At 39.5% G+C, this 11,472-nt stretch overlaps 1 protein-coding gene across 3 annotated transcripts; it reads right to left on the bottom strand.

The window, feature by feature from the left end:
* Positions 1-210: 210 nt before the first annotated feature.
* On the bottom strand, positions 211-11,205 carry LOC112574997 (galactoside 3(4)-L-fucosyltransferase-like). 3 transcript variants are annotated; one of them, XM_025256474.1, is made up of 6 exons: positions 11,148-11,205; positions 4,681-5,066; positions 2,573-2,885; positions 1,479-1,585; positions 794-1,169; positions 211-632 (listed from the first exon to the last, which is right to left on the bottom strand). In XM_025256474.1, the coding sequence occupies exons 2-6, from the start codon at positions 5,031-5,033 to the stop codon at positions 306-308; spliced, it is 1,476 nt and encodes a 491-aa protein (XP_025112259.1). In that variant the 5' UTR covers positions 5,034-5,066; positions 11,148-11,205; the 3' UTR covers positions 211-305. The 3 variants fall into 3 exon arrangements, with proteins under 3 accessions (XP_025112259.1, XP_025112258.1, XP_025112257.1); XM_025256473.1 differs by lacking the exon at positions 11,148-11,205 and adding an exon at positions 7,082-7,385; XM_025256472.1 differs by lacking the exon at positions 11,148-11,205 and having other exon boundaries at positions 4,681-5,787.
* Between the last annotated feature and the right edge of the window lie 267 nt (positions 11,206-11,472).

Raw genomic sequence — 11,472 nt, 5'->3', positions numbered from 1 at the left:
CAGGGTCTTACCTATGTCAAATATTCTCGCATTCCTTTTCCCAGCTAAAAAAAACAACTAACCAAACAAGAAAAACAAAAAACAAAAAACAAAATAAAACAGAACAAAACAAAACAAACAAAAAACAAACAAAAAACAAACAAAAAACCCCCAAACAAACAAAAAACAAAACAAAAAAACAACAAAAAACAAAAAAAACAAAAACAAAAACAAACAAACAAACAAAAAACCCCAAAGCAAACCGAGGCACACCGATACACTGTCACAAAACATTCTAGCGTCTATAACAATACCACTAGGCTATGTTAGTGTAAGTCTGTAGCCTCATAACACAGCTCTTTGTCAACCCACTTCCGTATGTCCGGAATGGTCTGTCTGTAGGAGTCCAGGTTCCACAGGCGGCGACACATCTCACAGAAAGCTGTGGCCTCGTACTGGTAATGCATGAAGAACACTTGCCCGTCACCATAACGCAACGGGTAGTCCTCGAACAGAACCTCGTACTCGTCCTTTGCCTTGAGAATCTCAAGGTACTCTTCGGGGTGTTTGTCGAGGTGCAGAAGGTAGTCGGCGAGGTCTTTGACTGTTGCAAAGTCCGCCGTGTTGATGAAGATGTTTTGAGGAGCGTGGAACTGCAACCAAGTTAATAGCAAGACAAAGTGTAAGCAAAGACGATTACAGGTTGTGAGAAAAAAACACAAAGCCTACAAAAAGCGTGGTTTGATAATTACAATAATGAGGATGATGATGATGACGATTATGATGATGACAGCCAAAAACAGATAACACTCACCTTGTATTCGTTGCTGCCTCGGGCAACGAGCACAGTGTCTAAGTTCAGATAGCGGAAGAATTTCTCTGAAATGTAGTCCTTCGCTAAGGAACTTTCAAAACCCAGGTAGAACTTGTAGTCCCTGCTGAATGTCTGAAAACAGAGGTCATCTTGGTCTCGAGGACATCTGTGTGCAGAACTTTCCCCGAAGATGTCGATGGAGATGTACTTCTGCAGCATGGCGGCGAACTCTTTCCGTCTGCTTTGATCTATAACACTGCTGACAGCCCAGGCAGCGAACTTGGTCTTCCTGGCCAGGATGTCCGTGTAGTTCCGCTTGACTGGACGTCTTCGCTTGACCACCAGGCCATGGAGACTGAGAATGTCGGCGTCAAACCTTCAACATGACCGAGGACGAAGCTTAGAACTGATTTCGTTTCTTGGATATGATCTTAAGGGAGTGTAGAGTGCATTACTTAAAAAAAAAAAGATTTGTAATAACTAAGAATAAAGAATACACTTCAACCGAATAAAGTGTGAGCATATGTACACTCGAAAAAAAAAAAATCAGCAACCACACCCACACCCACACCCAAACCCACACCCACAAGAGCGCATGTGCTCTTTCTTTCTCTCTCTTTCATATAAACTACATCCAAAGTGGACAAACGCTAGCAAAGAAAACAAAACTCAGACCCGCAGTTACCTGTAATGCATGGTCCAGTTAAATGCCGACTTCCAGGGGTCCAGGCGGAACGTGGAAGAACACACCCAGCTGGACCTCGGGGGTTCAAGATCGTGAAACACAAAAACCTCGAGGGAGAAAATTAAAGTAGACAATCATAAAAAGTTGCTCCGAACTAGACCTTGAAAACAAACAAACAAACAAACAAACAAACAAACAAACAAACAAACAAACAAACAAACAAACAAACAAACAAACAAACAAACAAACAAACAAACAAAACCAATTGTTGATGTACGAGTATGCGGATTTATGCTATGCCTTTATAGTAAGAGGCACTTGAAATCATTTGTACCCTCTGCAGTTCAGCTGCTCAGAGGTGAGTTGTCAGTTGTTTGAGCATGCGAGTGGATGATATTGTAAGTGTGCTTTACAAATGGTTTTAGGTTTATGATTGCCTGTTTTTGTGCATCTTTATCTTGTAACCAGCACTCGTTCTTTATCTGTTTTTTTCCCAACTGAGCACACTTCTCATGCCATAATAGCCTCTTGCGATACATACAACTGGCCGTTTATTTGTCGTTTGTACGTGGAAGTGGGCACTGCATGACTTTTGCTAGGTGACAATGAAGTTCTCAAATCCACTTTCGTTTGGTCGAGAACATCAATCCATCATTCTGTCCACTCCAGCATGTCAAATGGCACCACGAACAGTTGTAATCGGCGTGCAATCGTTTACCTCACAGTTACCAGCACTTATACTACCTGACATTCTCAGAAAAGAGAAAACGTTTTAAATATTGCATAAGAAAATTAATAATTTAAAAAAAACCACTGCCTTCTATGTAAAACATTTCACCTCGACCTTGCTTACAATATGTTAAAATTTTTATTCTTACAATGCCAACCTGAATGTTTTATTCGAGTAAGTAAATAAAAGCCGTCTAGTGAGGGTCTAGCTTACTACTAGACCAAAGCTCCACGAGGTCATCTCACAAAACCGAAATCCCTTCCCGGTTATGGTAGTCTTCAGTGATGTTACTGTTAGTCTAGTCAGCAGGTGGACAAACAGATGTGACCATGAGCAGCATGACAGGGCAGTGGAGGACGTTTACCTGGTCTGGATGCGATCTTCTCGGTGGCTCTGTTTCTGTCATCAGTTCCCCGGCCCACAGGAGAGCCGAGCTTTGCTCCTGAAACGACGTGTTAGAGGTCACACGACAAGGCATTTCCGGACACACGCGCAGGCGCACAGGTTCCGGAAGATCTGGAATATGGCGGGGCTTTTTCACCCATGTGATGATTTTCGGTGGCTGATTCATAACATCAGGTCGTTTGAGTAGCTCAGTAGTATCAAACTCCCACCGGATGCTGTGATTAGGATGAAAGGGGCTCTCTGGAATCGGGCTCTGGTAGAAATTCTTCGACCTACATTAAAAATGAGAGTATATTTTAAACCAGGGAGACTAGAATAAAAGGGAATGCACCAGGGAAAGAACTAATGTCACAAAAGCGTACAAAAATTAATAAAAATGCAAAATATAGAAAATAAAGAAATAGTAAATATTTGTTATTATGAAAGTACAGTTTTTTAATTTTCAGAAAATAAGAATCGAAGCTAAACAATAAACAAAGGACACAAAGTGAAAGCAGAGATGTTTCAGTGTCCCTGGACGTTCAGAGAGTTTTCTTGTCAACCTTCTTTAAGTCCATCTTTTGAACGGACAATGTGCTCTTATCTGTCTTACCAGGGAGTAACATTAACAGCCACGTACGACAGTCGTAAACCAGTCAATCACATTGTTCTGCTTTACTTGTTTTCACTTCATTCAGTCTTTGGGTTCACGACTCCTGTTTGCTGCTGCAACATTTTTGACATTGGCTTCATAGGCGTGAGTAGGCGTCACCAGCAGTGTTCTGTTTTGTATTTTGTAATTTAATTGGATTGAATTTCTGCTTGTTGTTTTTGCTTTTGTTTAGCCGACGTTTTCTTGATAACATCGCCTTCCATTAACGGTTTTAGAGTCTACCAGTTCATTCAAGTGTAATAAATTTTGGCAAAGCTCGTGAAATCAATGTCGGGAAATGTACACGTGTCAAGAGCACAATAGTGTGGCGAAGCAAGGCAAATAATAATAAGTAAATAAATAATAAATTAATTAATCTGTTCTGCCAGTACACAGAAATTAGTGTGATGTCCTTGTGCAGACTGAGACTGACATATTTGAGTCTGTGTTCACATCTCGTTGGTCTCCAAAAGAGAAGTGGTCTCGATCAATTTAGAACTTCAGTACTATGAGGGCGTACACATCCCTACATCCTTCTTCATGAGTTATTAGTTTCCATGTTAAACACAAAAAGATCATCTTCAGAGGAGGAGAAATGCAGTACAGAAGATAAATGTTATTACTTCAGTGTAAGAAGTCTTTAGTTAGACAACGAAAACAAAGTGTTTCTTAAGATCACAAACGTCTTTTTAGTTTGAATTATTTCCTTCATTATGTTGTTCTTGGTAAGGTGACCAGCTTCACTTTTACTGCATTGTTGCTACAAAGCAAAATCACGCATGCACGCACACATACACACACATGAAGCGGATAACTGATAACGTAGAGCAGACCTGGGCAAAGGCCGGCCTGCGTCCTATCTCTGACCGGCCCGCCCGCCCGCCCACCAGTATATATATATACTATGTATACAGTATTGGGTAAAACTGATTTAACTATATTAGTCCGGCCCTCTAAAACCATCCCAATTTCTCATGCGGCCCCTTGGGACAATTAATTGCCCACCCCTGACGTAGAGCAATGTTGCACCAACAGGAAGGAGTGTGCACTTGCCATACCCGTGTAACTCAGGGTATTTCCTTGACTCGTCTTAGCGAAAAGTGGGTACCCGACAACGTAATCACAGTCACTGCCCTCATAAAAAGTTAGTCCCAGATAAGGGAAGACCACAATAAAAAAATATTGACAAAAAGTAAAGGAGACAAAGTGACAGGCACCACCACCTCTCATAATACATTTTTTTCTAGGTAAGGGAGGTAATAAAAAAGTCGAGCTTATTGGCAAAGGGGCACTTCAATAGGAAGTCGAATTGGTTGGCCAAGTGGCACTGCACGACCATAACCACACGGTCATATGCCAAACCTTTTCCTTATAATGTTAACCCTTCCACACACACACACACACACGAACAAGCAGGTATACACGCGCGCACTCACAATTTTGGCCAGTTGTCAGATGTTTGCACTTCATTCTGTTTCCTGTTCTTGCCTTCTTCGTGTTGCGACTTGTTGAAGGGGACCGGATACCCCAGGACACCCTGGCTTTTTTGGTGTCTTTGCCAGATTGGATCATTCAGGTTCAATACAAAAGATTGAGGCGGGACATCAGTCGGATGAAGATTGATTCTATTGACACATGGGTAGTCTGAGCCAATTCTGGATACAGTAGGAGAAGATTTCAGGTAGACAAAAGGTATTTGGTAGAAATGGATTGATGCTCCCAACAGCAGTAAGCCAGCGCAGGCGAAGACGATGAGGTAGAAGGTCTTATGACGGAGAATTTTCATCATAGTGACTGACCATGTAACAGTCGCTCGATGATCCTGCAAATCAGAAAAATGCCTCATGAAATAACACTTTTTAATTGTTATTTTTCAATCTGAGAAGGTTAGTAAATGGGCATGTAAATAGCTTTAATAAATTCACACACCTTTCTTGTACCACCACAAAGTGAAATACCTGAATTATGATCATTAGTCACTGCAACCACCTTCTTAATGGAAGTACCACACCACCCGTCTTCTTCATTGTCTACCCTGGCTTCCCATCCGTTCTGGCATCCAGTACAAACTGTCAGTGCTGCGTTTTAATTTCTTTGCTGACACATGCCATGATTATTTCTCTGACCATTTTCTCCCCTACATACCAGCCAAACAACTATTCACTTTGTCTAATGACCGTATTCTAAATATTCCTGCCACCAAAACAACAACATATGGACACATGATTTTTAGTTACTATGCAGAAAAAAATGAAACTATCTCCCCTTCATATCCGCCACCTACCAATCATTGAATCCGTTAAATGTGCACTGAAACTGCACCTCATTCTTGACCATTACTTCTAACAACAGTCCACACAATGCTAGTCCGTTTAACCCCTTCTTTCCGTTTATTGCTACTTTCCTGATCGTTTTTCTTTGCAGAATCGTGACACTCAAAGTTCTTGTTGCACGATTCCTCTTTACGTGTTCTACATTTGTCTTTTACTAGTCATCAGAACTGTGGATAAATAGGTTCTCCATGTCTCGTTCTTGTCTCTCTCTCTAAAACTAAAAGCACACTGCCTACGAGCGCTATACAAATCACATTATTATTATTATTATTATTATTATTATTATTATTATTATTATTATTATTATTATTATTATTATTATTATTATTATTATTATTATTATTATTATTATTATTATTAAATGGCATATAGGATTATCATAATTATATTTTTTCTATTTATTATTATTATTATTATAGTTATTTAAGTATCATAAATATTTATTTTCAGTAATTGTATTCTCTTGTGGCTTTACAGTACCCACATCCATCATCACCGTGGATTTTTTGAGTAAAAATATTTTTGAGTCACTTTTGTCTTTTATAACAGGTCAGAGCAATTTTCAAATCTTCTGTTTCTAACCCCGATCTTTCTTATCATTTAACAGTATCCACATATAGACTTACTGAACAGATAAACTATCTCATAGATGCCTTTATTACTTATGTATCCTACTATATTATGTATCCTACTAATATATCACTTATCTACTTAGTATTTAAAACGTTTCCAACGCTATAAGCATAATTTCGTTCAAAAAAGGTTAAGCATTCTTTATCCTACTAAACTGTCTGATGAAAGTCTGTTAGCTACAATATTTAATTTATGATATCGATAACAACAATTAAAAACAATAATAAAACGAATGGAATTTCTATAACGCATTTCCTTACAAACAGAAGGCTCAATACTATTTAAAACAAAGGTAAACACAATAAGAATGATAGACACGAAGTTCCCATTATACACATACTGACATAGATCAAAGCTTGTCAGCAAACAAATGGACAGACCCACATCAACAGCTATAAACACAAGACAGGAAAGAAACATAATAAGAAACATGCAAAAGCAAATGAGAGGTCTGGTAGACAAACAGACAAGCGAAATTGATTCTCTGTATGAGGGAAATATTTCAGGAGCAGTACAAAAATGAGGATACAGTATAATAATAATAATAATAATAATAATAATAATAATAACAACAACAACAACAACAACAACAACAACAACAACAACAACAACAACAACAACAACAACAACAACAACAAACAACAACAATAATAATAATAATAATAATAATAATAATAATAATAATAATAATAATAATAATAATAATAATAATAATAATAATAATAATAATAATAATAATAATAATAATAATAATAATAATAATATAATCCTTTGAGGAAGATTTGAGACAAATGCATCATCGCAATTCTTTGATATCTGAATTCAGCGAACATTTTATAGTTTATTTGAACAGAAAAAATATATTCCTTACCTTTTAGAAAAAAACTGCATTGAAATCTTTATCGGAAATGTGGTGCAGTAATCCGAACGGGGAACTGTAATCAAAGCGCGCCTGTGTGTTCCAGTGATGTAACATGTCCGTGCAATATATAACCTGCTTACCTGAACCTCGTTTTCATCTGAGTGACATAACCGGGCACCTGTTTCCTGTGGCGGTGACTGGGAGATAATTCTCGTGTTTGGGAAGCAGGGTGCACAGTATTGCACCAACCATGGCAGTCTAGGGCCGCAGACGATACTCATATTTCTGTTTTTTTTTTTTTAAATGTTAGAAATCTTGTTACTCATTCTAGTAATACAATGTGTATTAATTATAACTGCAGTTATAAATCACCTTCCCAGTATCAACATGCTAGCTGTTCCACTCAGCAGAATTGTGTGTTGGACAGATGAATAATGTTTTCTCAAATGGTTATGCAAGCAGATGCAGGTCTACTTTTCAGAAGTCTGTTCACAGCGGGGTTCGCTTTATCTCAGATACCAGTAGGTAATGAATACTGCGAGGAGGCCCCAGATAAGCTTTAGTCACAAATAAAACCATTAGAGCAGCGGTTCTCAACCTGTGGGGTGCGACCCTTGGGGGGCGTGACGTGCCTACAAGGGGGGCGCGATGGTGGTCCTTTTTTAAAAGTTTCTTATACTGGTATTAGTGAAATTAGTTTACATTGTGTAACCGAGTGGTGAGGGGTCTCAAACTCCAAATCTCTTCTCCCTATTCAAGTACACTGTCTCGGCAATGCAGTGACCTTTCACTTCCAAAACTCAAAACACAATCCCCCTCTCAACAATCAAGCCTCCAGTCTCCCTCCTCTCGCCTTTTGCCCTCTCTCTCCCCCAAGTGCTCAGTCCTAGTACTCTAGGTCCCTGACAGAAGGCCATGACCAGACAGTGCGGGGTGGGGGCTTAAGAACGACCGATGGCTGCTGCTAATGGCATATTTATCGGACATATTTGAGAGGCTGAACGTTGTGAATACTTCTATGCAAGGGAAAGACACCATCATATTACAAACAACTGACAAGATGAATGCTTTCGTCCGAAAAATTTCGTTGTGGACGCAAAAGACACGCCGAGACAATATTTTTGATGTTTCCGTGCTTGTGTAAGTGCAAGGCTGACAACTTGAATCTTGACCAGGTGAAGAATGTAATTATTGCCCATCTAAACGGACTGCAAGAAAGGTTTCAGCATTACTTCGCTGAAATTGATGTGACTAAATACGATTGGATTCGTAATCCATTTCTGGCTGATCCTAGCACAAGCGGGTTGTCCACGGAAGAAGAAGAGCAGCTCATCGACCTTTCGAGTGACCAATCCCTGAAAATGGTCTTCCAAACAACACCAGTGCCAAAATTGTGGATTAGCGTCAAAGGGTGCTTTCTGAGAAAGCCATGAAAGTTCTTCTGCCATTTTCAACTTCGTATATGTGTGAGAAAGGATTTTCAGCATTTGCAGCACTGAAGTCGAAATACAGAAATCGTGTTGACGCAGAGGCTGAGCTGCGAATAGCAGTGGGTACGAACATCGCACACAGGTTCGCTTCTCTATGCAACAGCAAGCAGGCTCAACCTTCTCATTAATCAAAGTGAGTGTCCAATAAAATAATATTTATTATCACCGCAGATTTTGCTTTAGTAAAATTTCATTAACAGTTATACTTCTTGCAGATACGAACTTTGTTCTTCCGTTGTTGATTTCCTCGACGCGGCGTTCGAGGTTAGCTAAGGCTTCCCCCGCTCTTCCACCGACCTAGCTGGCTAAGGGGGTCGCGGACGTACCGGTGTTCGTCAGGGGGGGGGGCGTCACAAGTAAAAGGTTGAGAACCGCTACATTAGAGTTTATCAAAACAGCAAGCACTAGGTAACAAAGCTCATTCAGACAAAACGAAGCAGGCTTTCAGAGGCGGGGATAGAGAGACACTAAAGTCAGCGCACAAAGAAGTTAGGACCATCAAGGAGGGGAAGGAAAGTATCAACAGAAGGTAGAGAAGAATTTTCAAACGCACAACATGAAGGAAGGTTAGGCCAGTGTTTTTTTTTTCAGAGTAGAACATTGACTTTGTTCAGGGAACAATGTCTGTAACATGAGTCCTGGCTGCAAGAACAATCTGATGATGCATGTGGAGTCTAGTGATTCGCCTCCCGGTCTGCTCGTCTCTGTTCACCTTTGCCAGATCATGACACTTTGCCCGACCACCAGCCTCTCGAAGCCAAGTTTCACTGATACAAAGAATGTCTATGCCATTATCGAGAATAGAATCATTTTTTTTAAAGTAAGAACTATATGCTGTTAACTCCTTCAGTTACCTAGGTACTGTTTTTGATTGCCAGCTCAAATGGAATATAAAGACCGAACATGTTAAACGTGGCCAGCAAAGAATCAACCTTCTGAGAAAGCTAAATAGCATTTTTAGTCATCAAAGCAAGATTTGGCCGTTCGTTTGCACCAGTCATTTATTTGAGGGTTTTTAAAAAAATATTATTTCCATTTCTGTGCTGGCTTCACAGTGTGTCCATGATAGAAATACGGTAAACAGTGTTGTTCAGATAGGTTCTAAGATAAGGGTATCAAGCATAGGGATATAGATTTTTGTGATGAACAGATGTTTTATCAATGGTGTCCAGTCACTTAATCCCCAGACTCTTCATCCCCGATACTGAATCCCCTAGACTTTTAATCCCTAAGCACTTCATCCCCCGACACTTAATACCCAGACACTTAATCCTTTATAAATCAAGTGCAGCCTATAATAGATTGTTGGATGCAGTTAGAGAGCTAGTGCCTAATGCAGCCCCAGAGACAATATATAGTCACAGACTTTGAGAAAGCAGCGGTGACGAGAGAAGTTTCAGTCATGTAGAGTAACGGGATGTTACTGTTACTTAAGTCACGTGGTATTACGCTAAGTCACTGAACAGGGTATGAGAAGTGACGATGACGAAGACGACGAGTGATGTGGAATGGTCAGATGCCTCCCAGCACTTGCCTGTGAGGAAGACATTGTCGATTCCTTCGAATTGCTTGCAGAGTCAATGCCACAACATGCTCGCATGCCGGAACTTCTATCCTACTTCAAGCATACGTATATACTGTAGATATTGTTAAAGAACATTAAATTTACTAGCTTATATAAACTTTAACTAATGTTGTAGATGTTCAAATGACGTTGAAGTTAATAGCATGATTTGAATTTGAATTTCAATTAAATTTTTCGCTGACTTCATAATTTTTTTAGTAAAGGATTTAGTTCAGGGATTAAGTGTCTGGGGATTAAGTGCTTAGGGATTAAAATCTAGGGGGTTAAGTGTCAGGGATGAAGTGTCTGGGGATGAAGTGACTGGGAACCATAGATCAAAGCTTGTCAGCAAACAAATGGACAGACCCACATCAACAGCTATAAACACAAGACAGAAAAAACATAATAAGAAACATGCAAGAGCAAATGAGAGGTCTGGTAGACAAACAGACAAGCGAAATTGATTCTCTGCATGAAGGAAATATTTCAGGAGCAGTACAAAAATGAGGATGCAGTCGAACAGCAGCAGCAGCAGCAGCAGCAGCAGCAACAACAACAACAACAACAACAACAACAACAACAACAACAACAACAACAACAACAACAACAACAAAAGAAAAATATATAATTATGATAATCCTACATGCCATTGAATACACAAAAGATCAAAAGTTGTGGCCAAGTATTTATCTAAAGTTTTTACACAAATAATATATGAATCTCTCAAAGAATACATTCCAAATAAAAGACATCTTTGGTGTACAACGTCAACACCTGAAGGAGTAGTCAGGTGCAAACACACCTGAAATGAGAGCTCGTCAGACTGTCGAGTCTGCTGCACTTCTAGGATGCGAGGCATAGTTAGCAGCTCCGCCGTCTAGTTACAAATTATTAGTTTTTGTTGTTATTTACTACATTCCTTTGAGGAAGATTTGAGACAAATGTATTATCGCAATTGTTTGATATCTGAATTCAGCGAACATTTTATAGTTTATTTGAACAGAAAAAATATATTCCTTACCTTTCAGAAAAAAACTGCATTGAAATCTTTATCGGAAATGTGGTGCAGTAATCCGAACGAGGAACTGAAATCAAAGCGCGCCTGTGTGTTCCAGTGATGTAACATGTCCGTGCAATATATAACCTGCTTACCTGAACCTCGTTTTCATCTGAGTGACATAACCGGGCACCTGTTTCCTGTGGCGGTGACTGGGAGATAATTCTCGTGTTTGGGAAGCAGGGTGCACAGTATTACACCAACCATGGCAGTCTAGGGCCGCAGACGATACTCATATTTCTGTTTTTTTTTTTTTAAATGTTAGAAATCTTGTTACTCATTCTAGTAA

The sequence above is a fragment of the Pomacea canaliculata genome, linkage group LG11, assembly GCF_003073045.1.
Source record: "Pomacea canaliculata isolate SZHN2017 linkage group LG11, ASM307304v1, whole genome shotgun sequence".
Classification (NCBI taxonomy): domain Eukaryota; kingdom Metazoa; phylum Mollusca; class Gastropoda; order Architaenioglossa; family Ampullariidae; genus Pomacea; species Pomacea canaliculata.
The sequence above is the reverse complement of the archived record's forward strand: the minus strand, read 5'-3'. Positions and strand labels throughout refer to the sequence as shown.

Bases quoted from the DNA above. Each gene is read 5' to 3' on its own strand.
- LOC112574997 (XM_025256472.1), bottom strand. From the start codon at position 5,090: ATGAGGCATTTTTCTGATTTGCAGGATCATCGAGCGACTGTTACATGG. The intron at 1,586-2,572 runs GTAAACGTCCTC...TTCTCCCTCGAG, and splicing joins GAAGATCGCATCCAGACCAG to GTTTTTGTGTTTCACGATCT. The intron at 1,170-1,478 runs GTAACTGCGGGT...GTCATGTTGAAG, and splicing joins AACTGGACCATGCATTACAG to GTTTGACGCCGACATTCTCA.